This window comes from Salvia miltiorrhiza, chromosome 8 (assembly GCF_028751815.1).
Source record: "Salvia miltiorrhiza cultivar Shanhuang (shh) chromosome 8, IMPLAD_Smil_shh, whole genome shotgun sequence".
Classification (NCBI taxonomy): Eukaryota; Viridiplantae; Streptophyta; class Magnoliopsida; order Lamiales; family Lamiaceae; genus Salvia; species Salvia miltiorrhiza.
This window is the reverse complement of record NC_080394.1, coordinates 10692665-10720015: the sequence shown is the minus strand read 5'-3', so window position 1 is coordinate 10720015 and position 27351 is coordinate 10692665. Positions and strand designations below refer to the sequence as shown.

General features: G+C 35.6%; 4 protein-coding genes across 5 annotated transcripts; 3 read left to right on the top strand and 1 right to left on the bottom strand.

Moving 5' to 3' along the window:
• Window positions 1-5034: 5034 nt before the first annotated feature.
• Window positions 5035-7036, top strand: LOC131000861 (transcription factor HHO6-like). The gene is made up of 5 exons (XM_057926984.1): window positions 5035-5519; window positions 5642-5847; window positions 5933-6323; window positions 6409-6485; window positions 6563-7036. Exons 1-5 carry the CDS (start codon window positions 5315-5317, stop codon window positions 6839-6841), a joined length of 1158 nt encoding a protein of 385 aa, XP_057782967.1. The 5' UTR covers window positions 5035-5314; the 3' UTR covers window positions 6842-7036.
• A 6414-nt stretch (window positions 7037-13450) lies between these two features.
• On the top strand, window positions 13451-15683 carry LOC131000856 (la-related protein 6C). Its single transcript, XM_057926977.1, has 8 exons — window positions 13451-14057; window positions 14127-14208; window positions 14295-14389; window positions 14450-14521; window positions 14587-14666; window positions 14752-14833; window positions 14909-14956; window positions 15031-15683. The coding sequence occupies exons 1-8, from the start codon at window positions 13710-13712 to the stop codon at window positions 15412-15414; spliced, it is 1191 nt and encodes a 396-aa protein (XP_057782960.1). The 5' UTR covers window positions 13451-13709; the 3' UTR covers window positions 15415-15683.
• Window positions 15684-18985: 3302 nt separating this feature from the next.
• Window positions 18986-23644, top strand: LOC131000868 (peptidyl-prolyl cis-trans isomerase CYP40-like). Of its 2 annotated transcripts, XR_009093809.1 has the most exons (10): window positions 18986-19400; window positions 19865-20365; window positions 20471-20558; window positions 20668-20720; window positions 21487-21591; window positions 22646-22721; window positions 22834-22871; window positions 22968-23028; window positions 23129-23249; window positions 23349-23644. XR_009093809.1 is itself a non-coding variant. In XM_057926997.1 (9 exons), the coding sequence occupies exons 1-8, from the start codon at window positions 19227-19229 to the stop codon at window positions 23019-23021; spliced, it is 1089 nt and encodes a 362-aa protein (XP_057782980.1). In that variant the 5' UTR covers window positions 18986-19226; the 3' UTR covers window positions 23022-23028; window positions 23129-23644. The 2 variants fall into 2 exon arrangements, 1 of the variants encoding a protein (XP_057782980.1); XM_057926997.1 differs by having other exon boundaries at window positions 23129-23644.
• A 1578-nt stretch (window positions 23645-25222) lies between these two features.
• Window positions 25223-26853, bottom strand: LOC130998057 (uncharacterized). Its single transcript, XM_057923493.1, has 3 exons — window positions 26784-26853; window positions 25525-26412; window positions 25223-25425 (listed from the first exon to the last, which is right to left on the bottom strand). The coding sequence occupies exons 1-3, from the start codon at window positions 26851-26853 to the stop codon at window positions 25223-25225; spliced, it is 1161 nt and encodes a 386-aa protein (XP_057779476.1).
• Between the last annotated feature and the right edge of the window lie 498 nt (window positions 26854-27351).

The following is a 27351-nucleotide window of genomic DNA, read 5'->3' as shown; positions in this document are numbered from 1 at the left end:
ATGCATCTTTTTCGACTGCTAAAAACGTGGTTAACAATTTGACGTGCTACAACAATTCCAACCAGTTATTGTAATTCAAAATATACTATTCTCATTGAACTCTAAAAAAATTATACTATTCTGATAACGGGAAAGTGGGAACATTTTGACCGCATAATCACAAAAAATATAGTACTAATAATTAATCATTCTTGTGTTGCCCCCCACAATGTACTACTCCGTATCTAATTTCTAAGTCAAGCTTTTTTACTTTTAAATATATAGTATTTTACTTTTACATAGATAGATAAATTTGATGCATGTCTATGTCATGTAATTTATTACTATGAAAAACAATACAGTTGAGGGTTCTAACTTGTAATTAGCATCTTAAGTATAGATGAATTTTAATATTCACACATGAATAGTAGTTGGTTTGTTTAAAGATGCCTTTTTTAGGTTTCATACCATCAAGTGGTCTGACCTAGCTAGAAAAGAAATCCTCATTTGTTATTGTATCTGATTACAGTTTTCCATGATAAAGGAATTTAGTTATTGATTGATTTATTGCTAATTTTAGTAAGATGAACCATCAACTTAATCAAGGCAACACTTGTTGTAAGATGAACAGATAACTTTCTTTTTTTAGTTTGAAAACATAATTTACTTAGTTTATCGGGTATTATAAGTATAAACTAATATAATCAACATAAATTAAGATCAAACTTATGAACACTATAACTAAATCCAACACCCGATTGAAAGGCAATGCATGCAATGTTTTATGTACATGACAAAGAACAAGAACACATAAAGATGAATTAGAATCCATAAAAGAATATATTGTTCATTTGATTGATATTTATCTAAATCAAATTTCCATAATTAAAATTAGGTATGAGAAAATGGGGAATCTTTTTCTCTCTCATGCTCTCGCTTTCTGAATAGAGCAGAGTTTGTCCCACCGGATTCCTTATCTCTAAGCACCAGAAAACAGAAGCAGATTGGTTGTACCACACGCATTATTTGTGCGTCGCAGCCCTTGCCAAATGTCACACCACATTCTACTTCTACCTACGCTTGTCTTATACGCATTTCCTATCCTTATCGATTTCCCAACTCTTTTAATTACTACTTTATTTTCCAATATTATCTAATTTTAACCCTATACTTTGTACAAATACTCAATTTGCTTTTATGTTCCTAACTAATCTGCACAGCCTTTTCTTTTTTGTCTTTTTCGCTCTTTCTGTGCAAAACTTTTTCTGCATAATATATGGAGTATATTTGGAATTTTACTTAAGTTTCTCAAAGAAGTAATTCACTAGTATTATTTTTGTTATGCATTTTTAATACTATTTTTAAAATCGATCTCTTAATTACTTATTTATCATGATTCTCATGTGCTTTTTTCTACTTGCTGTGGTCCAGGTGTTTTGTATTCTATTCAAATTGTAGTCATTTTACGATTAAATATAATTGGAATTCATTCAAGCTTTCGGGTTACATTTATTGTGTCATGTGAATTGTCCTTGCTTAGGAGGAAAACATATTTGAAATACTTTCACAAACTTATAAATGCTGTCGAGCCAAAAATGTGCATCTCCCTGATTTATTTTGACTTTGATGCCATATATTCATTTCGGCACTTTATCTCACAAGTATGTCTTTGAAATCTAGTATGCAATTATACATGGCTATATAGTGTGTGCTTGACATTATACATGTATTATGTGAAGATATATATAATTTTGTTTTGTTTACCAACATATATATAAATATAATTATTTTGAAAAAATAAATTATCTTAATATTATTATGTTTTTATGTGACGATGCAAGTTTTAGATTTACGCAGTAAGGTTCAGTATCAATAGAATATTACGATATTTTTCGTGAATACATAGCTAGTTAATTCATATTCTTCATGTATTGCTAAAGTGACTAAACTCAAGCAATTAGAGCTTAATTAGAGAGGCCAATTGAACGTCATTATTTAGGTTTCCAGCACTAGTTATATAACATTATTAAGATTCTTGAGTCCATAAGAACAATTAACCCTCATTAGATATAAATCGAAATTGAATGTGTATATAAAATGGAATTGATTTATCTAGCAACTTGAGTTTATCATTTTATAAAATAATTATCGTAATTAAGTTGTTGTGTATGCCACAATATTAGGCTAGCTAGCTCCACCCCTTGGGTTCAAGAATCAAGACATTACATAACATCTTTAAGTATTATCTTTTCGTTGTTAGAGAAAAATATATATTCTCTGAATTTTTATTTTATTTCATTTGATGATAAAAATGAATATTATTATAGGAAAAAAGTAATGGTTCACATGCTTCCTTCCCTTGCCTTCTTTTTCTGTCTTGGAAATGCATAATGCACTGAGGAATCTAATGTCTACGGTTTCAAATAAATCAGCTATTTAATATCGTTTAGGTAAAAGAGTTGAACCACTCGAATTATTCCGTGTACTTGGGTTAGTATTCCACATGATCTTTTCTACCTATCTCAACACCACTTACTACATATACATACACACCAATACAATATATATATATATATATATATATATATATATATATATATATATAGGGTTGGGCTAGGGTGAAAACACCATTTTTTAGGGGTGAGCAGAAACCGAACCGATAGTCAAAACCGAACCGAACCGAACCGTATTGGTGCGGTTCGGTGCCAATTCTATTGGTGGTCGGTTCGGTTCGGTTCCAAAATTCAAAAACCGAAAAAATTCGGTTCGGTTTCGGTTCTGAAGTTTTGGTTCGGTTTTGCACCGAACCGAACCGACTAATATTAATATTTTATTAAATATTTATATTTTATAATATATTTAATGTTAGTTTTAAGTTTTAACCTAAGAAACCCTAAGTCAACTCGTCTTCTCCCATTCTTGAGCAGTTGAGCGCCGCTCCCTCCCTCCCATTCTACAATCTGTGACCGCTCCTCCCAGATCTGCGGCTCTGCCCTCCGTCTCCGGCGATCGTCGGCGCGTGTGTAGGCGCGAGGCCCGCTGCCGACTGCCGTCCTCGTCCCCTGCCCAGGCGCGAGTCCGACAGCCCCCTGCTCAGGCGAGTCCGAGTGTGACAGCTCCCTTCCCAGGCGCGACTGTTGACTGCCCGCTGCGGCACTGCCCGCTGCGGCGCTGCCGTCCTCTTCCGCTGCAGCCTGCCGTCCGCCACTCCTCCGCGTCGCCAACAGCTAGACTCCCCTTCCGGCTCGGCCTGCCGCCTACCCTCATCGTTACGTTTGTGCATTTTTTACCATTTTTAATAGGTAATTTCGAAAAAAGCAAAAAAAAAAAACTGCACACATTTCGGTTCGGTGAACCGAACCGAAACCGACGGTTTTACCGGTTCGGTTCCGGGCCCCCTATTGGTGCGGTTCGGTTTCAATTTTCACCGTCGGTTCGGTTTTCGGTTTTGAGTTTTTGGTTCGGTTTTGCACCGAACCGAACCGATGCTCACCCCTACCCTTTTTGTAAAAACTAAAAACGGCTGAATTCTATGTAGAACACATATGAATTAGCTGTGTAACTGTATGAATTCAGCCAATTCATACGTGTTCTACATAGAATTCAGGACCTTTCGCAATTCATACAGTTACACAGCTAATTCATACGTGTTCTACATAGAATTCAGCCGTTTTTAGTTTTTACAAAAAGATGTGTTTTTATTATAGCCCAACTCTCTCTCTATATATATATATGGAGTATAAAATAGCGTCAATTTTGCTCATAAATCCGGTTTAATATCCTCATGATTCATTTTGTTCGCATCATTTGTAAATTTGCAGTAAAATATGTAAGTATATTCGTTCCCTTATCAAAACAACTAAACTGTAGTTGATGATACTTTTTAATAAAAAGTTAATTATGTTACTTGATTAAATAAAGAAATTATATAAAAGGGTGGATAATACTCCCTCCGTCCCACAAATCTTGACACATTTTCCTTTTTGGACCGTCCCACGAATCTTGACACATTTTCCTTTTTGGACTGTCCCACGAATCTTGACATGTTTTCATTTTGGGTAATAATTATTACCTTCTCTCTCATATTTTATCACTTTTATTACATTCTCTCTCCTAATTTATCACTTTTATATTTTATTAACTACACACTTAAAACATTAATCTACAACTCTTTAATTCTTGTGCCGAATTCAAACGTGTCAAGATTCGTGGGACGAAGGGAGTACTAATTATACGGTCTTACATCGCTCACGCACACACCTAAAGAGGTGATCAAACAGAAATTTTCTCTTCTATAATAACTAATTAAAAATTAAACTGAATGCACTGTTGATCTTGTATGATCTAAAATTGCCATTAAAAGATACATTGTTGTAATTTATATAAAAAAATATACCCCCATATGTCTATGAAAAATACCCACCCCCTTACTAGGGGGTGGGTATTTTTCATAGACATATTATGGGGTGGGTACTTTCCCCTATTAACACAAAAATATATATCATAAAGACAAATAATGCAGATTAATTTTTTAATTACTAATCTTATGTGTATGCAGCTTATGTATACACATTTGCACGTCAAACATTTGCCAATTTTTTTAATTTTCTAAATTTGAATGATCCAAGAGTTTAAAACTATGTATATTCAATATATTTGAAATTTTTAATTCAATATATATATTTGAAAATTTTATATGAAACTGAACCTAAATGCTACCTTCATTTTTAGATTTTGGCACATCGATTTGTTAGGTGGGCATAAATGGGTTGTATAAATTTAAAATTGTGAAGATCCACTGATATAAAATTAAAATATTTTTTGTTATTTAATTGAAGGAAAAAGTCCTATCGTAGAGTGTTGTCATAAAGTGTCATCAAGAAACGAATTCAGGTGAGGCGAGATTATTTCATTTATTATCGTATCGCAAGCTTTTTAAATCATTCTATTTATGCCGATATGCTATATGAGAAAATAAAAATACAGGTTACATAGAATATGTGTTGATATTTTTCTTACAGCTTTATTTCTAGAAATAATTTAATTCTGCAGGTCCAAAATATTCCCACACTCAGTTTCTCTCACTTAAAATGAGAGAGAGAGAGGGAGAGATGAAATGGGAAGCAAGCAAGACGATAAAATATGCGACGAATTGAAAAAGACTTTTTCCTATTTTCTGATATAATTATCCACTCACAACAGGCATATTAGCCTCACCTCTGTCAAAACTCGGCGTTGTTCAACAGAATCTTCTTGCCCTACTTTCTCTCTCTAAACTCCTTCCGTTCACATTTATATAAAGCATCGCGCACCCACATTAAGATCTGGGAACAAAATGGGATCGCAGGGACTCACCTTAGATTGCAGTCCTCCGTCTCCGAAATCCACGGGCGACTTTCTCGCACAAGTTTCCAGGATGGATAGCGTAACCCAGAAGATTTCCAAGCTCGATGATTACGTCAATCGGCTGCAAGATGAGATGAAGAAGATCGATGCTTTCAAGCGCGAGCTACCTCTCTGCATGATCCTCCTAAATGATGGTCAGCTCCTCTCCCTAATTTCCCCCTAATTCACCAAACCGAATTGTTCGAGGATAGGGGTTTTGAAGCTTTAAATTCTGATCTTTTTTTTTTTTTTTTTCTGATGATGGGTTTAATTACAGCGATTGCGAGAATGAAGGAGGAGATAATGCGATGCCAGAGCTCAAATTGCGAACCGATTTTGGAAGAGTTCATACCATTGAAGAAAAGTAGCTCCGACAAGGATGAGAAAACCGGTGACGTTAAGGAAACAGACATTGTAAATAGGAGAGAGAAAATGAATTGGATGAGCTCTGTGCAGTTATGGAACACCGATAGCAATAAAAAGGTAACTGAAGCGGCAAAATACTGTCTTTTTCTTAAAAAGAAAATTTCAAATTGATTTACGGATTTGTTGTTTTGTTGATGAACAGAGAAAGGAAGAAGCAGTTGATCAGGCGGCGATGGGCGAGCTGTTTCGGACCGGTAAAAGCAGCAGGGCTGCGGGAAAGGCGCTCTCCCCTTTTAAGGGATGCAGTAATTTTCTGGCGATGACGGTCGGAAAAGAGGGCAGAGACGAATTTCCGGGAGCGCCGTCGCTTTCGCTTCGCACCCCTGAGATTAAGAATTCGACGGAGGAGATTTTTCGCAATAATTTTAGCTCGAAATCTAGTTCTAGTAGGTCGGGATCATCGTGCGGAACTAACAGTCAATCGAGTTTTAAGGCGGACTCGCAGCAAACCGGCAGGAAGCAGCGGCGGTGCTGGTCGCCGGAGCTCCATCGCCGCTTTGTTAGCGCCCTGCAGCAGCTCGGAGGCGCTCAAGGTTTGATCAATTGGATTAGTTGATTATAATTAAGTTTATAAAAACGCAGCCTAGATCTGACTTGAATTTGGTATATGAATTGCAGCTGCAACTCCAAAACAGATCAGAGAGCTTATGCAAGTCGACGGCCTCACCAACGACGAAGTGAAGAGTCATTTGCAGGTGCGATTTAATTCATTTAACTCTTAACTCTTAACTCAATATTAAATAATCAATGTTGAAATTTGTTCACATTTCAGAAATACCGGCTCCACACGCGGAGAGTTCCTCCGACGGCAAACACGGAAGGCGGCGGCGGCGTTCTGGGAGGTCTGTGGGCGTCCCAAGAGCAATGCGGTGAGTCGTCGAAGCCGAGCAATTCGCACTCAAGCTCGCCGCAAGGCCCTCTTCACCTAGCCGGATCATCAAGGGGCACCTCCGTCACCGGCGGCGACAGCGTGGAAGACGAAGACGAAGACAATAAATCGGAGAGCCGCAGCTGGAAGAGTAGATCATCTAAGAGAGAGAGCGATGTATAGAAAGCATACTAGAAGTTTTGCAGATACAGATGAGAGAGGACTTAAATTTGATCGATCGTCAGTCATAAAATCTTTTATCATGTTCATGTACAATAAACATAGGAAAGGAAAGCCCCATCCCTCTATCAAATTTTGCACTTTATCACATTCCTCTCCGGCTTCTCTTCAATCGAAAATTATTTCATCTTCTTCAAATTATTTTTCAATTCATGTTAATTTTGGGAGATGCGAATTCTTGTGGTTAATGCATCCGATCCACCCCCCACCTCCTTTATTTGGATGGGGGAGGGTATAGATTAAGTTATCCTATTCCTTTGATATGAAGACTGAAGAATGTAATCTTGGACATCAAAATGGAATGCCTTTCAAGATTGGCCAACACCAAAAAACGACCTTTTGTCTACCACAAGACAAAAGGTTTGTTCAAATCTATGATCACTACTGCTTCAGTTTTTTTCAACTTCATTTTATATTACAATAGGGAGTATTATTAGTTTTCCTCGGTGCATGGCTTCTTCTAAATATTAATAATGAGACGAAGTTGCTCATTTCTTCATTAAACTTCATCTGTAATAGAAGGACTGTGAATGTATGGGATATATTTTGAATATATATTTGTAAGGAGTTGTCCGATTCAAGAATGTGGTGGAGACCAGACATATTGATATCGACAAATTACTGGAGCATATACTTATGCATTCTTTTCACTTGAAATTAAGTGGACGTATTATATTTGGTGTTTCACATTCATCTTTTTTTTTCTTGCATGTTTTTTTATCCAATTTCAATTTTATACGCATTTGTTTAATTTTATGATTATTAATTAAAGTTCATTCTATCAAATTGAAGTCTACAATTATTATCATTTAATTTCACTTTTATTAGTTAATGGCAGGTCGATTAATTTAAAGTTGGGGAATATAACTTTTTTAAGTTTAAAATTTTAAAATAAAAGTTAAATAATTTTATTTTTATAAGAGATATTAAATAATGGCAAACATAATTTTATGGGGCATTCATGAATCTCGTCCCCTTTTTCTTCTGTACATGCTAAGATCCTGTGGGAATCAAATTTGGACAGAATTGGACAAATTTGGACAGAATTGGCTCCTTTGGAAGGCTAGGAATGAAAGCCGTTTTGATGGAAAGGTTTGGGAGAGTAAACTTTTGGTTCAGGAAATTAAGGGTAGACTTTGGAGTTGGAACAAAATTTTTAAAATTATTGATTTGGACTCCAGTTTCTCGGAGTGGTGCTCTTGTGAGACGCTAATCTTGTAAACCTTGTAATCTCTGTTTTCTTGGTACCTCTGGTACCCGTTTTTATTATTTATATAATTTGCTTTTTCCGATCAAAAAAAAAAAAAAAAAAAAAGAATTGAACTCTTGAGATGGCGAAGAAGATATCGCTTAAGCAACAAGGTTATTTTTGTCTTTTGATATTCCTAATAGATATAAAAAATTAATGATGTATGACCAATAAATATGATGATACTTCTAACTTTTCCGAAAGGTTGATAAACCGACAAGATTCCTACTTATCTCATCTAAGATATTACCAAGATTTTGCTGTTTCTATTATTTATTGCCGCCGCTTAATAAAATGAATCAATTCAAATCGGTCGGTAGGGACTACACAGTTAACTACTCCCTCCTCCGTCCATTGCTAATAGACTCATTTTCTTTTTCGGAATGTCCTATTTCAATAAACTCATTTTTTTTTTGAGTAAAAAAATTATACTACTTAATTGGTGTGGACCACACCACTTTAGTACCATTTCACTACTAAATTTTTTTAATCTTCGTGCCCAAAAGAAATGAGCCTATTGAAATGAGGCGGAAATAGTATTTCGGCGATCTTCATATATATAACGTAAATTATGTTTTTCGCAAATTTAATTAATTTTAAAACGCACTAGTCTAATTATTCTTTTAATTATCTAAAAAAAAAATATTATTTTAACTATATTTTATTTTCTTCTTTTCATCATCTCTTTTAGGCGTGAAATCTTACTTATTATTTTATATTTTTCAGTTCTTCCTTGTTAATTTGTCGTCTGTGTCTTATATATATATTCTTTGAACAAAAATCACAACTTCTAAACGTTAGTGACATAGATTAAGAAATGGCCTATTTACTTAATAAAGATGATTTGATTAGGCCACGCATGTGGTGAGGATTTATCTTAATTTTTGTGAATATAGTTACCTATTATGGATACAGTTGATTACGAATTTGCACAATTTGAGATAATTAATCGAACAATTCTTTCTATAACCTAATTTAAATTTCCCTGACAACTCAACTCAATATATGAAGAGGTCAATGGTAAGGTAGTCATATTATATGATCAAAGTGGTTGATAATTCCAATTTAAAGAGTGAAATAATAGTACCACTTTTGCTATCCATAGTAATATTCCAGTACTCGTATTCATATTGTAGTTGTATGAATTTAATTAGATTATTTTGTAGCACGCAGATTCCGTGCTATTACTGCTGCCATCTGTCTTGCAAATAAAGGCAACGTTCGAGAATCAAAAAGTTGAAAAAAGAATTCTTTGCCTGATTTGTTGGAATCTTTAGAAAGAAAAATTTTAGACTATTAAATGTGAAGAAAATGGTTCACAGATAGACAACAGACGAGAATCTTGTTATGTTCAAACACGAGCTCTCTCCTACAAAAAGATAAAAAAAGGAAACCCTTTTTAATTCCTTTTCGTCAATCCATCATTAGTTAGCTAATTACTCTCTTAATTGCCAATTTAGACCCTAATCTTTATCTTTCTGCTGTATACGACTTATTTTCTGAATTAATAATGCCGAATTTTCCACTCTTGACCTTGTAAACACAGTACTTTTGGAATATTAGAGACTTTAGACGCTAATCTTTTAAATTAGTTGAAACATTTTATTGCAAAATCTCGGCTATATTAAAAAGTTAAGATTATAATTTAATATTAATTTCGAATTGAGTGGTAATTTTATAGTTATATAAAATTGAAGGTTTATTTATAGACTATATTTTTTCTTTTTCTTATTTATTTTTGTATTTTTTGTTTTATTTATTTTTAAAATTTTAAAATTCGACTAATTATAAATATTTAATATGCATTTCAAATTAAAGATCACGATAATGTCTTTAATTTAATATATTTTATGTGAATATTTGATTTAAAATATAAAATTATATTTATTTAAAGATTAGAATTTAAAATAATTATCTCTCCTCTCTCATCTTTTTTTTTGAATAAATATATTTAATTTTTTTTTTGCCTTTTCATAGTATCAATTTTTATTATACTGAATTCTTCTTTATTTTTTTATTTTTTCAATATTTCAACTCAAATATGTCAAGTAAAAATTAGTATTTTTTATTATATTTGTAAATATAATATTTTAGTTGATATCAATTTTATACAAATATAAAATATAAAAATATTTTCTATGTATTGAACTGGGTGCAAATGCTAGTAGTAATCTAATCAATTTTTTGTAGACTTGTTTTTAGAATATTTTTTTGTAGACTTGACTACGTACATGCTATACTTTAAGTTTAAGAAAACCATTGATTGTTTTTTTAAAAAAAACTTCTATTTAGTTTCGTATTATAATTATACAATAGTCCTAAATGTATAAAATGATAGTAGTATGTAAATTTATAATGCCTGACAGATGAGATAAAAACAAATCGGAGTGAAAAAAGACTATTATCATACTAGCTTAACATATTGTTCATTTATTCATGTTATGTCACATATTATGTGTCTAAACACTTAATTTCAAAAAAAAATCCTGCTCTTAAAATTAAAGATGCAAGTAGTTCGACTTACTACTGTTTGTCGATGAGACTTTAATTTTTCAATATCCTTTTCCATCTTAAATTTTTGGAAGTACATAATATTATACTCCTACTTTTAATTTGAGTGACGTTTTATTTTTATTTTTAAAATTATAGGTGCGCGCTCAGTGCTTTAGCCTTTAGGGGAACTATGGATAAAATTTCCCTGATACGGTTGAATCGTTTAGAAATTAGAACTGTATCAATTCGGTCCGTTTTGAGATAAAATTGAATAATGGCAGCTAAATATAAAAACCTATCATGTGCAGTCGGTGGCTTAAGAGCAACATATATTAATAAATACGGTTAATTGTATATAATTTAGTGAACTTTTAACACATTCTCATTTTCCACCTTAACTTTAAAATTTTTATTAAAAAAATTATTCAACTATTAATTTTTTCTTATTTTACATATTTGTCCATTTTTCGACCAAACTTTGAGACTAAAATGATATCATTTTCATCCAATTATACATTACAACATCAGATCTATTTTTTCAAAAGGTTATATTTATGCCATGCAAACACATTCATGTCAAGTGAGTATATTTATGTCGTGTCACCACGATGAAAAATGAGCAAATATGCAAAATGAGAAGAAATAGTTGAGTAATTTTAATAAAGATTTTAAAGTTCGTATGCAAAATGAGAATTTGTTCAAAGGTCAATAATTTATATGTAATTAATCCTAATAAATAATAAAATAATAAGAAGAAAAAGAAGGTGGAATAAATCAAAGTTCAGCAGGGATTTACTCTTTCATACATTTCGTTGGCACATAGTTATGATTTTAACCAATTGGTACATGTAAATTCGGCTGAAGTTGAATGATGTGTAAGGGTTAATTTTACTTGAAAATTAGGAAGCTTAATGAAAATATGAGTGGATACTACATTAGGGTAGATTATAAAATAGTTGCGTGTTAGACTGGGGAGGAATAATTTAATTTTATTAAATTAGTAAACACAAAACTTTAGTTACAATCGGGTTGATCTGTACTCAGATCCTGACCCGCATCCTGATTTAAACTTACATTTTGATCCAAATCAGATAAATGACACTATATATCTATAATTGATACTATTCAATTATATAAATAACATTGTAAAATTTTAAAATGTTATAGTGGCATTTTCAATTTTATAGTGTCATCTAAAATATTTTAGTATCATTTACAATTTTATAGTGTCAATTACAGGAAGTGTCATTTATATTTCTGAATAGTAGCAATTATACACAATGTCACTTACAACTGTTATAGTGTCATTAATATGTATTATCATTTGTATAATAAAATAGTGTCAATTACACGTAGTGTTATTTGTATAACTGAATACTGTCATTTATATTATTTGGGTTAAGATGCGGGTCAAATTCTGAGTGCGAGTTAATCTGATTGTACGATGCATCCGATTGTACTCAATACCACCTCATTACTAAATTGGTAAATGCTAGTAGTTGTTAGAAGCATAGCTACATATTTAAAAGAGGAAATAATCACTTGAAATTAAGTTGGGTCAATACAATGTTAAAATATTTTATTCCAGCATGGACAAAAACAAAATTATCCTAAGGATTGATATTCATATATATTCCACTCCCCTTTTACGTCAATGGCTAAAAAAATATTCATTTTATAGGCAAATAATGGAGGGAGAATCTTGGGGTCACGATATAATATTTGGCCGAGAAAATTGTTAGGTGAATTGTTTTTTAGTTGAAAAGGGTGGAATCACCTCATTTTAGCTTCTCATACTTCTTAAGGGTTCTCCTTAATTTAATTCATTTAATCTATTAAAGTTTTTTATTTAATTGCTTTTCCCTATCTTGTCCCCCAATTGATTAGATTCCATTTTCAAAATCAGCTAATTCCCAATTTGAACATTTTATTGTTGGAAAAGAGAATCTGATACTATGCAGCATATGACTTCCAACGTGCCCATATCATGTTCATTAGATTCCTAGCAAATGTTTACCCATAATTGGTTCCAATGGAATAATGCCCATTTCAACGAGTTTGTATCTATATATTTATTCCCCAATAAATAACACATCTGTCGGTTTTTTGTTAGCTATTTTTTGGTTTTAAAGTTCATAGTGACCACAATCTTTTTTTCAAAAGTCACAAAAGTATCATGACATCATAAACTATAAAACTCAAATATTATTCACCATACATAACCCGCACCATGATTCTATTTCAACTGTAACATTTCATATTTCATGTCGCAAAACTGTATCGCGTGCATTTGTAAATTTGTATCATAATACCAAACTAGAAGGTCCATAATATAGTTATTGTCTTTAATTTCTGTAAAAAAAAATATAATCTGCTGACAAACGTAAAATGTGAAAATATAACTCACTCGTAAGTTTGTCAACACATTTTCATTTTGTTAAGAAAACAATACGAAAAAATTAACACAAAAAATGAAAATTACTGGGTCATCCACAGTACTTGTACCCTTTCATTAACCAGAATGGGCTGAATGTTAGATCAGCCAAAAGGCCCAAGTTTTCCATAGCTGGGCTTTAATGGGCCAGCGCGCAGTTGTCGAAATTCGTGGGGTTTCGATCTATTCCAACGGCACTCATCTCTCTAAATATATAAATTTAAAATATACGAACAACATATGGACCGTATACTTCCGGAACCCTAAAAAAAGTATTTAAAAAAAGAAAAAAAGAAAAAAGAAAAAACGGAATTAGTCAAAATTCCAGAAATGACGGTTATATTGTAGGAACGAAATGCCACGAACTTCTCCACTCTAAACATACAAATCATTTGAATCAACACTACAATTGAGGAGAAAACAACCAATTTCCCCTCAAATTCCTACAACCACCAATCCCAACCTTACTACAAAACCAACACTCCCAAAATGTGCATGAAGAAGTCGAAGCAAAGCCACAGCTTTGATCCAAAATAATTTATTTACTTTTTTATTTTTTCCCTTTATCTTTTTAACAAAAAGATCATTCTCGTGTAACAAAAAAAAAATTCACAAAAAAAAAGGTTACAAACAGAATGGCGCAAATGAGCGAACAAGATTATGCTCGAGAAAAAGAAGAATCGAAGAGCGAGAGCCGGCGGAGCAGCAGCGGCGGGGCGTTCAAGTTTAACGTGGCGGCGCCGGAGTTCGTGCCGACGATGGTGGCGGCCCCTGCGGCGGCCCAGGTGCCCATAACTGGGTACTTCTACCCGTGCTTCCAGTCGATGGACGGCACGACGGGCAGCTGGATTTACGTGTCCGATCAAGAAATCACGATCCCATTGGTTCAGCCAAAACCTAGCGCCAAAGTGGCCTCTCCCCACATTGCTCAGCCTAAGGAAGCCGCCCTCTCCGAGGAGCTCAAGCAAAAGATCATCAAACAGGTCTGCTCTGCTGATAATTTCTATTCTTCATGCATCATCAATTCATTGCATTGCATTTTGCATGTTCAGGCGGAATACATGTTCAGCGACATGAGCATGCTGGCCAATGAAACCCTCGTCAAACATGTCAATAAGGATCCTGAAGGCTATGGTCTGAATTTTTAATTAAAATATATCCCTAATTAATCTCATCTTCGGTATTCCAGTTTGATGTGTTTTGGGGTTGTGCATGGACAGTGCCTATAAATTTCGTCTCCACTCTGAAGAAACTGAAATCCCTGAACGTCAACAACCAGATGGTGGCGCAGGCTCTCCGTTGCTCATCAAAACTGGTAATTACTCCAAATATGCTTAAATATTCATTGTTTGTAAATTGTAAATGTGGTGTGTAGATCGTGAGCAGTGATGGGAAGAAGGTGAAACGCAAGCATCCCTTCACCGAGAAAGAAAAAGAGGAGCTCCAGGTAATATATATATGTTTACATCATCATCGTCTCCAGGATATAATTTGAGTGAATGTGTATTGCAGCTGCGAACTGTGATAGCTGAAAATCTCCCTGACGATCACTCCCATCAGAAGATAGAGAAAATGTTCAATGTGGTCGGAAAGTAGGAACCTCTTTTTGGTTTGCTTGCTTGTTTTGTAGATTGGTGAAGCATACCATATTGATTATATATAGTAATACATACACAGTATCAAGTCGATCCGCATATGCCAACCACAGGACCACAATTCGTCGCGCTCTTCAAAGGGCGATATAGTTATCAGCAACAAGGTAAACACACAATACAATTATAATTATAATTAAACCATCAATACTAATCATCTCAATTATGTATTTGCTCTGTAGCTTCACGCGCTGGTCGAGTATGAGAATCCAGAGACAGCCGAGAGAGCAGTACGTTAATTCACTGCGCGCGACTCCATATATGATTTTAATAAATAATGTAATTAAGGGATGAATGTGATCAGGCGGAGAAGCTGAACGACGAAAGGAACTGGAGAAAGGGGATGCGTGTGAGGGTGATGCTGAGGCGGTCGCCCAAGTCTGTGCTCAAGTGCCGCAAGTCAGAATTCGAGGCGTGTTTGGAGGATGAGGGAGGCAGCCACCACGAGGATCCGTCCCGCCTGAGCAACTCGGAAACAGAGGCTGATGAGAATGGAGCGACGCTGAAGAGGAGCTGGTCTAAAAACAGAGGGAAGGCGAAGCAGCGGCCGCAGCTGCAGGCCACGCGCAGCCTGCCTGCCACTTCATCGCACTTCGGCACCAACTTCCCCGTCAAGGGCCCCAGGATGCCCGACGGCACTCGAGGCTTCACCATGGGCAGAGGAAAGCCGCTTGCCATCCAAGTTTGATTCATTCTTTTTCGGACAAGGAATGTAGTTCGTTTTGGTTTTCAATTTCCATTAGCTCCTAGACCACTCATCCTCGATCTCTTTTGATGGATGCTTTCCTAGTTTCTTTTGTTTTTTTCATTTTTCAGTCCCTTCTACTTTTGCATTGCTCCGCTCGATCATATGGTCATGGAGTTAGGATTCGGGTACATGGGAGAGAACTTTATGTTTTCATAACTTATAACCATATTGTATTTTTTTTTTTTTATACATTTTTCTTTTTCGGTTCTTGTGCTTTGTTTTTCTCCACTACCTACATATTTGTTTGATTTTATGAGCCTACTTATTTGGGATATACTAAGTTTTTTCCCAAGAAAATAAATTCTGATTTAGTGAAACCAAATTTAGGCCCCGTTTCAAAAAAGCATAACATAAAGCCTTAAACTACTCAGTCGAGATGGGTTTGTTAGATCGATAAACTTATCAAAGCGTATTGTTTGTTGGAATTGGATTTTTGGGATGACATTTTCTATTCTACAATTGTGGCGTGTTGCCCTCAAATTTAATATTAATCCCTCCCTCCCATTCTTCTTATCTCATTTTTTTAATGAAGAACTGAAACAATGTAGTATTAAATTTAGAAAAAAATAGTTGACATTGGAATCCACTTGCCATAAAAACCAAGCTCCTCTGCTTAATTATTTATGGAAAGGAAAGGGGTGGCAAATTGCTGTAAATGCGATTGGTTGCGGATGAGTCGGCCTTGGCTGGATTCAATCATAGACTAATAGAAGCATCAACCATTTGCTCTCATATGCCATCATCAATCTCTTCCCTCAATTCTTTTCATTTAATGATGCAAACTATTAGGTACGTATCTATAGCATTATTTTACAAGACTTTCCAAAAACGCTCATTCTATATTTGACATTTAGATCTTCTTTTCCTTTTTCCGTATGACATTAAAATTTTTAATTGGTTTGGTTTGAGATTTAAAATTAAAAATCTTATTTGTTATTCCGACTGGTCATGACTCATGGGTGAAATTTCTAGAGACAAGGTCTTAGAACGACGGTCCTCAATCTTGGATATCGCACCGCTGAAGCAATACATGAACATCAGCTCTGGCATAAATGTAGACATAAAAGCTCGAGACCTTCTCCATTCATTTTTGTGTTACTCACCACAGGTTACTATTTTTTCTTTGTATTTTATGGTAAAAAGGAAAATGTAGTTATGAATATAGATGCATAACCAATTATTGTAAAAAAAATTATTTATAAATTTAAACAAATCCAAAGATATATAGTAAATATTATTATATGGGTTTGAAACGAGAACACATGATGAAATTATTTTCTATCGTGTAACGAGTTTGGTTTGCAGCGAGTTTATATATGAATTTTTCAAATATATAAGTTTAAAAGAGAAAAATAAAAAACATGCTGGTGAAACCTTACACCAACACCTAATCTAAACACGTATAAAGGCATCGAAGATCACCTGTGTTGTGGAAGAAAACGGAAGAAACTCGCAAACTCTGATAGAATCAAAACTTTTAGCACACAGAACTTTTCTATTTCATTCAACTTGACGTCTGAAGAAGATTACAAGGGGTATTTATAAGGAATTACAAGGGCGAAGGGTACATTCGGCTTTCCACATCAACTCACGCACTCTTCACGCTGTGATACAAACGAGGGTCATTATCTAGACAAATATTCCTTGCTAGCTAACTTTGCCGCTTTAAATACTATGTGCTCCACATGACAGCGCAGGCAAGTATCATACTCGCCTGTGCAGGTATCATCTCTCTTGGTTCTCCCCACTTGTGTTTGGAGCCCGTGATGTGATGTTGTCCTCTCCTCATTCCCCAGACATGCTCTTGATGATAGTGCTGTGTAAAGCAGCTGCACAGGCGACATCTTCACGTAGCTTTGTCTCTTGCCTTACGGCTGCGCAGGAGGTGTTTCCATGTAGCTTGGTCTCTTGCTTTAAGTTTGCGCAGGTAGCTCATCATCATAGCTTGGTCATTTGGTTTGATTCTGCGCAGGAGCATCATTCCAGGGCTTCCGTGCTTTGGATCCCTGTGATTATTAAAAGCATGCGCTGTTAGTTTATCACACAATTTATATATGTTCATGAGCTCTGAGCTGATGAGATCCCTACTCCTCATCACATGCTCTTTATATTTCTCTATTATAATTTATTTGTTTTCTAAAATTTCTTTTAGTGAATTATCTAATGCTATTACATTAAAATGAGAAAATAATTTAATTTTAAATTAAATTTATAAAGTAAAATATCAAAATTTGACGGACTACTCACTTATTATTTATAAGTAGGAAGATTGGATTTTCCATTAGAAGTGGACAAAATTAACTAGGCATAAAACACATCTGGCTATCGTTCCAATGTAGTAGTTCTTCGCAAAATCAACACACACACTTCATCAATACCACGACAGCCTTGGAAAAATCTACGTTATACACTTTATCCAACGTAATAAATCCAAAAGATTAATATTGTACCCTTATAATTATGTTCAATATTTATTCACTCCAATAAGTTAATTAATGTTTGGTAATTTGGTTTTATGGTTCAAGAGCATTTGCAATATATCATAAGTACAATATTTGAGTTAGCATATATGACATGGATGCTGGTGGCGTATATAAATTTATAAATGATGGTTGTTTAGTGTTCGTTTGGTTCAAGTAGATGAATGGAAAGAAAATAGAATCAAATAAATGGGTAAAATGATAATAATAATAATTATTATCTTTATTGAGTGAAAATGAATCACTAATAAGCGATTCACTTTTTTTTATTTTCTTCTATTTTAAGGGATAATAAATTAAGTGATTGAATTACCCTTAAGTAATAAATTAATTAATTTATTACTTAAATCAAACAATGAATAATAAATTTAATTAATTAAATTTATTTACCACCTCCAAACACACTCAACCAAATCTATCATAATTCAAATTGAGTATCGGTTTATTCGGCGTAACTCCATAATAAATGCACGCACCAATAAAACCTTATCAGACTTGGCTGTTATCCCAATGCAAAATTGATTAATTTTTGTTATAAATATTGTGAGAATATGCAGACGCTAATCATGATACGCACTGGAAAAACTTGGACTCGAAGTTTACTTTCGAAAGAATTAAATTTGGTAGAAAATACCATAAATTTTGCTTTTATTAGGTGCCATTATCTTATTTTCTTTTTCTTTTTTAACGTGAACGTGAGTATTTCATATGAAGTGTCATTTGAGACTAAATCATACTCACTTTGAAAATGTCCATACTTGATTCTCTCTTGTCAGTCGTTTATTTCACATAATTGAATTTTCCAAACTTTATTAATGGTTTACCAATAATTTTAAAGTACTACAATTGCTGAAAAATTCTAATACCACACTTAATTGAAAGAACAAAAAGTAATAAATACAAAGCTATGACTAAAAAAATTGCTACAGTATATTTCACTACAAATAATGGGTAGATAAGATTGGGGCTAAAATTAATTATACGAGGAGAAAATTGCGAAATACCATAACACTATACATGCGGCGCAGGTTAGCGAGAGGCAGCAGCTTAAGTCTGTGGACATTTGAGCTGAATAAAAGGTAAGAAAGCTCCAAGAGTTGTTTGTTCCAAAATGACAGAAGCCTCCAAGAATTCGAAATACATATAAAGCGGGACTTAGGGTTTTATTTTTTTGACTCTTCCAGACTCTTCTTCTGCTCGCCTATACGTACACCTATATATACAGGCAAACGACCCACAGTCAACGTACACTGTGAGTGAAGGAGAATAGCCATGGGTGGCAGGCCTCGCTGTTTTTTGGACATTACCATCGGAGACGAGTTGGAAGGGAGGATCATTGTTGAACTGTACAATGATGTAGTCCCCAAAACTGCAGAGAATTTCAGGGCACTTTGTACTGGAGAGAAAGGCATTGGCCCCAACACTGGTGTTCCCCTGCATTACAAGGTTTACTGTTGTCCATTTCTCGTGTTTTTCTCATACTTCAGCTTGTGAATGTGCGTTTTTTTTGTTTTGATTTCATTGATCATAAGCTATATTTGAAATTTGAGTTTGTTTGTTTTTTGGAAAGCGTCGTGTAACTGACTGTTTGGATGGTTATTTTTTTTTAATTTTGTGATAAAATTACGTTTTCGGTGGGTATGATTAGGCCATCGATGTTTCGCTGACATGAATTTACACTTTAGAGTTGTTGTAGGACATGGAATGTGGAAGAAATGAGGTTAATTGCTGCCTCTGTTTCATGGATTTTGCACTGAGTTTATTTTGTTTTAGTTTAGGTTTGCTATCTGTGCAGAAGAGATTAAGTGTTTCTGATTTTTATTTAGTTCCGTTTCACGAGATTTACTGATTGGATTAGGCAATTGCTTATTTTCATGATAGTTTCTTATGATTTTTTTGCGTTCATTTAGGGGTCCCGTTTTCATCGTGTCATTAAAAGTTTTATGGTACAAGGTGGTGATATATCTGCTGGCGATGGAACTGGAGGGGAATCCATTTATGGGCTGAAGTTTGAAGATGAGAATTTTGAACTAAAACATGAAAGGAAGGGTATGTTATCCATGGCCAATGCTGGGCCCAATACTAATGGTTCCCAGTTTTTCATCACCACAACTCGGACATCACATCTGGATGCAAAGCACGTTGTGTTCGGGAGGGTCATCAAAGGCATGGGAGTAGTTCGATCAGCTGAGCACGTCACTATTGGTGAAAATGATTGTCCCACAGTTGATGTTGTTATTTCTGATTGTGGAGAAATCCTAGAGGGGGCTGATGACGGGACAGCAAATTTCTTCCATGATGGTGATTTGTTTCCTGACTGGCCTGCGGATCTTGATGAGAACTCTAGTGAGCTATCCTGGTGGGTAACAGCTGTGGAATCAATAAAAGGATATGGAAATGAGCATTTTAAGGTGATAAGAGTACACTGAATCAGTAATTGATAATAATACTTTGCCTTCTCTCCTTGTTGCTCCTATCGAATTGTATTTTAAGTTTTATATATTTGGTGTTTGTAGAAGCAAGACTACAAGATGGCTCTTCGGAAGTACCGCAAGGCTCTCCGCTATTTGGATGTGTGCTGGGAAAAGGAAGGGATTGATGAAGGTGGTCAGAATGTTCTCATCTGTTCCATTTAAAAGTAGCATCTTCATTTTATACTTCCTCCTCCTTTTATTAGGGATGATTTCACTCTTGCACTTTTTTTTTGGGACAGATAAGAGTCAAAATTTGAGAAAGATGAAGGGGCAGATATTCACCAATAGTTCTGTGAGTTCCCTTTTTTAATTGCCATCACATCATTACAATTTTAAGATTTTCCTTTTACTTCCTGGAATGAATTTAAGTTGAGGAGAATGCTTTGACTGAACTCAAATTGCTAACTTCCAACCTAATTCCAGAGTTACTCTACCCACCACATGTTTGCTATGGCTTCACTGGTTTCAGTTAGAGAAATAGGGAACCTTAAATTAGATGTATAGGGAAAACTGTTCAAATCAATATGATGATGGATTTGTATGATTAATGCTACTTATTTCTTATTTCTGCTTCCTACTGTTCTGCATTTGTTGTTTGGCTTGAGTTATTGCATGTTTCTTTTTCTGTTTACCCAATTACCCCACAGAATCGCCCATATCCTATATTTGATTTTTTTCATGGCACACCAGATTACACCGAAAATTATTTGTTTTTGACAACTATTAGATGTAAAAAGGTCATGTAGAAATGTTCAACATTTTCCCATGATTTTTTAATGACGCACACACACACACACTATGTGTAGCAAGATATTTTTTCTGAACATGCTTATGCAGTTACCAGTTCAACATTTATTGGTTTCAAGTGTTTAGCTTAGCAGCAGTTACTTTACCAGTTTACTTCAATCAGTTCAAGATTCAAATCATCTTTCTGGAAACATTTTCTGTCCCATTTGGAAATTATGGCCCTATATTTGACTACTAACATTCTGTTTCTGCTGAATTATCCTTTAGAAAGGTTTCTATTGTTCCTTACAAATACAATTGTCTTTTTCTAGGCATGTAAACTAAAACTAGGAGACTTGAAGGGAGCACTTTTGGACACAGATTTTGCAATGCGTGATGGTGGAAACAATGCTAAGGCATTGTTCCGGCAGGGCCAGGTTGGTACTGTGTCATCAAGTGTAAATATGCTTGATGAATTGACAATTGTATTTCATGTGTCCTGTGATAGTTGACTTGGTTGTTATCATATTAAATGGATGTTGTACTTTAACTTGATTGAGAACACCCCACATTCATCTACAAATTCATTTGGATTGGGTACTATTGTTTTTTTATTTTTGTAGAACTCTGTCATTAATGTGAGTGCCTTGTTATGTTTTGTGGTGCTTGATCTGGCAGTTTGTTGCCTTACCAGAGAAACCCATTATACAAATAAATCTGTACCATGAAAGAGATGATCTGGGTTTATTTAGATAGTTTTTACTAAAAGCTGGGATATCTTTGGATGGAAAAATCATAGTTCTACTTCTATCTTTCAATCAATTGATGGTGCACCTCAACCCTTGGTCCCTTGCAAAACATAACACAAAGATCAATCAATATGACTTGTGATCCGTTTTGTTTTTTGGTGATGTTGTGCATTAATGCTGCTTAAGATGCTGACGAAAGAAAAAACTTCATTCATATACTGCTTCTGGTATAACTTGTGCATAAAACATAGGTTTTGGAAGGGAAAGGCTTTGAGAATGTGTTGATAATTGTTAAAATACAGCATGAATATGGATTGCATTGTCGTACTTGACCTATGGATGACTTTTCTTTTGCTTCACGAAGAAGGTTAATGAAAAGTTTGCATACCTAATGCAGGGACTATATACTTACTGTTTCAATTAGATCAATTTACTTAATGATAGTTTTCACTTAGTCATGAGATGTTGGACTTTTCTCTGGTTTTACTTTGAAGTGTGCCTGCAGCTTAAATTTTGTTGCCCGCACCTTTTAAGTTATCCACTTGAAACCTGTTTAGAGCATATGGAATCTGGTCTTTGTATTTGACTATTTGGCAATGATGTCCTGATTCTTCTGGTGCACATTCATTTATTCTTTTTCCAAGCTATGTCATTGATTGCCCCTGTCAGGCATTGCAGCATAACTGTTCTTGCTGCTTCTCATCATTTATGTACTGATTCTTGTATCCCCTAAATTGACCAGGCACATGTGGCTCTCAATGATATAGATGCTGCAGTTGAAAGCTTTAGGAAGGCATTGGAATTGGAACCAAATGATGGTTAGTGACTGATCTCTCTCTTTCCACTCACTCAGATGCACATGTGTTTGTTTGTGCATGTTTATGACCTTTCTATGACTATTTAGCTGAGTCTTTACTGCGTTTGTTATAGGAGCAATAAAAAAGGAGTTTGCCGCTGCAAAGAAGAAGGTGATGGCCCGTTTTTGAGTTCTTTTTTATGATTGAAATCACCAACACTAGTGCAGTGTGCTAAATATTTGCTTGCTTCTTATACTGGAATAATAGGTTGCTGATAGGCGCAATCAGGAGAGGAAAGCGTACTCCAAGATGTTCCCATAGTGATCGAGTAAGACCTCATAACATAAATTTTCCAACTCTATAACCTATGTATAGATTTCAACTATCTGTGTGTTGATTGAATACTTTGTCTCTCTTTGGCTACTCAGGGTAATTGGTTCAGGCCTTTTTTGTTGTTCTCGAGTCACCTGAAGGGGTCTAAAGGTATTGAACTTGTTATGAAAGATCTACTCATTTGCAGAAGATTTTGGCAGCTGACTGTAGGTATTGGTAAGTTTTGTTGCTTCAGTTTCATAAATTAGTTAGTTTTCACATTAAATTAGTCGTTCTTGTGTAATATTTTTCTTATACTGATTTGAGTTTTTACAGGTCTTGAAAATGAGAGACTTGAGAAACCAGACCCCTTCTTGGTACATACGACAGTATTATTTTATGCCTGGACCATTCTTAAAGGCAGCACAGCTTTTTTGTATTGTTGCAATGCAATCTGTAACGTTGAAAAATTTTAGACTTTCGTGCTAGATTACAATTGCAAAATTCCTACTTTTTTGTACTATGTTTTTTCATCTTTCACTTGAAAACTTTTCATGTACCACTATATTTCTCTACCCAACTAGTAACGCACACAATAAATATGACAAACGAGGGGGCTCTATCATTTGTTAGGGATTTGGTCTCGGTTAATATTTCTTAATTATACTATGTTGCAATCATTTGTTGTGTATATATATATTTTTTGGTAGATTAATAATTAAATAAGAAATTTAAAGACTGCATTACGGTAAACTTGAATTTAAAGTCTTGTCTTTGATCTTAGGCATTAATAACTCCTATCCCTTGGTCAAATAATGGTTGAGGCATAAAATTCTGTGGCATGTATCAAGATAAGCAGATAACTTAGTAATCGAGTGTTAATTATTATTTATTTATTTATCAAATATAGAAAACGCATGTATGCATATTTTGTGACATACTATTAAAATATAACATATAGAGGTTAAAATATATTCCCTCCGTTTCATTAATCTTGTCCTGTTTTTCGTTTTGGGTTGTCCTATTGATCTTGTTTTGCTTCTATATTTAGTAATGATTTTACATTACAAACAATATGACCGTGCACCTTTATCCACTTTGACTACACTAATAATTATATTCTCCATAATAACCGTGCCCAAAAGAAATGTGACAAGCCTAATGAGACGGAAAGAGTACTAAATATTCCCTTCGTCCTTCATATAACTGTATCCATTTGAATATGACATGAATTTTAAAAATTTGATTGAGTGTATGTGAGAGTGAAAAAAATCTCACTTTTATTGTGAGTGAGTTATATAGTGGTACACTTATCAAAAAGAAAAATTATGAATAATTATTTGACGGGCGGAGAAATTATATCTATCATAAGTGTATGCTGAGAGACACCCCTTATTGGTTCATACTTAATTCTTGATATCTGACAAACATGGTTTTTGTACTTCAATTCTATATGATTTGTTGTCATTTTCCTTTATGTTTTGCTTGTGAATGCTTGTTTGTGCCCTAATGTTGAGTTTTATGAAGATTTGATTCCTTGGTGTAGTTTTGGAGTGATTTCAGAAAAAATTAAGGATTAATTGAAGGATTTTGAAGACATGATATTGAAGTACGTCTCGAGAGGAATCCGTGAGCGCAAACGGCAACCAAATCCGAGTCCGGACGAGGGAGAACGGAGCAAAACCAGCGGACTGCGCATAAATCCTAGGACCCCGCGGTCCCGGGCCGCGGTCACGTGCCCGACCGCGGGCCCCTGCTCCAGAAGTGCCAGAACGCGCCCACGGTCCGGGCCGCGGCCCCCTCCAATAGCTTCCCCACGGTCCTGTAGCGCGGTCACAGCTGTGACTGCGGCCAAAAGGCGGAATTGCTCATTTTGTAGGCCCTAGACGGGATTTTCAGCCTATATACCCTTTCAACTTTCAATTTGGGGGGATTCATCACATTCTCTACCATTCTTCACCTCTCCAAACCCTAACATCCCTAAGAGCATCAACAACCGTGCACCCAGTCCAGCAATGGTATTGCACCCGCCCGGACTCAATAGATTTTAATTTCATTTTCTCTTTACTTTTATTCTTTTTTCAATTTAAATTAAACAACTTCAATTTTAACAACATAAAATTCATTCAATTAAAAATCCAAACATTACAAATAAAAAAAACAACAAATATTTAAAACATCCAATTTTTGAAAAATTTAAAGCCGCCGAACTACGGGTCAACCGGACCAAAGCGTGCCCATAGATGCTCAACCAAATCATCGCGGAGGCAAGCATGCAATCGTGCATCATTCAAGCTTGCATTCCGTGCCAAATAGGCGGCGAACTCCGGTGGTGCTCCGGAATTGAATTGTGTTTGAGGAGGAAAACTTGATCCCTCGCCGCCGTCATCGTCAAAATTACTTGCATTTTCACCTTCATCCTCAATGATCATGTTGTGCAATATGATGCATGCAAACATGATCGAACTCATTTGCTCCGCCTTTCACAAACGCGACGGTCCTCTGATTATACCCCACCGAGCCTGAAGAACACCGAAAGCTCGTTCCACATCCTTCCTTGCAGCTTCTTGCATCACCTTGAACCTCCGCTTTTTCTCATCGTTCGGAAACTGGAAGCTCTTCACGAACACCGGCCAGTCCGGATAGATGCCGTATGTTAAGTAGTATCCTCGAGTGTGGTGAGAATTGTTGGCGAGAAAGTGCACAACCGCTTCATGCCCTGCTAAAACATCGTTGAATAGCATGGACTGGTGGAGCACGTTGATGTCGTTGGACCCAGCGACTCCAAAGAATGCATGCCAGATCCACAAATCTTGTGAAGCAACAGCCTCTAATATAATTGTTGGCTCGCCTTGATCCCCTCGAGTGTAGGCGCCGTGCCAAGCCACGGGGCAATTCTTCCATCCCCAATGCATGCAGTCTAGGCTCCCCAACATTCCCGGGAACCCATGGCGGGCTTCGTGCATTGCAGTGATGCGTTGCACATCGGCAGCTGTTGGCCGCCTCAAATACGTGCTGCCAAAGATACGAACGACGGCCTTGCAGAATTTCTTCAAGCATTCCAACGCCGTCGTCTCTCCTATACGGAGATATTTGTCACAACAATCAGCAGCAGTTCCATATGCCAATTGTCGAACAGCGGCAGTGCACTTCTGGATCGGGGAGAAGCTTAAGCGGCCAATAGCATCCGGACGTTGTTGGAAGTAAGGATCAACAATGCGTAGAAACAACTCTCGGCTCATGCGAAATCGACGGTGAAAGAATTGTGGCCCATAAACAGGATCGACAGAAAAATAATCGCGATGGAGGCGCTCGGCTCCACCTTCACGGTCACGACGAACCACTGTCCGCTTCTTCCTCGGACGTGATGGTGGTGGATCGAAACGATATGAACTTGCCACTGTCATAAAATTCACAGCACATCTCATAAAAAATAAATCGGGGGCTTGAGTAGGATCGGGAAGAGGAGGAAGTTGTGCGGGATCAACATGAACTTCTTTGTCGGATGAAGAATTTGAGGAAGAATAATTGTTGGAAGAATTGGTGGATGAAGACATTTTCTTTAAGAATTGAAGAGAAAATGAGTAGTTTGATATAGTGTTTGTGATTGAGGAAGGGGATATGTGATTATATATAGGTGAAAAAGAAAAAAAAATATTAAAATTGGTCGAATTCGACCGTTGAGAAGGCAATCATTTGACCGTTTATTTATTTTTTTAATCCGTTTAATTTTTTTTTTAGTTACGGAAATGGGGCGCGTGTAGCACACACATCCCCTTCGCTCCACCTTCGCAGCAGGAGCGTTCCATAGCTCCACCTCCATTGCACCCGGGTGCGGCATCGGTTGCGGGTGCGATAGATCGGGATCGATCCCGGCTTCGCACCCACCGATGTTGATGCTCTTCCATCACACAAATTTAACCCATATCGGGTTTTTGTGTTTTGAGAGTGTAAAAAGTTCTCCATAATTTGACTAATTGTTCTAAAAAGAAGTTGAACCAACTCCTACCAAAGAAAGAGAAGACAATATGCGCAATAGCTTTCCCATTACAAAAGAAACATAAACGCAACAGCTCTAAGAATGGAATCAAAGTAAACTCCGGTGTGTCCCGCGCTTAATTATCAAAGTCAAATTACCACAATAGTTTACTAAACAAAAGTTAAACGAGGAAGAAATAATCCATCAATAGGTTAGTTTGAATTGAATTTGTAACTAGTGCGCTATCACCTCAAAACCGTAAGTTTTCCGCAACCTCATACCAAAACGTGTTTACTCACTAGGACACCAAAAAGATCTCAAATAAGCTACAAACGGAATGGTGTATTTTGTCAACTATTG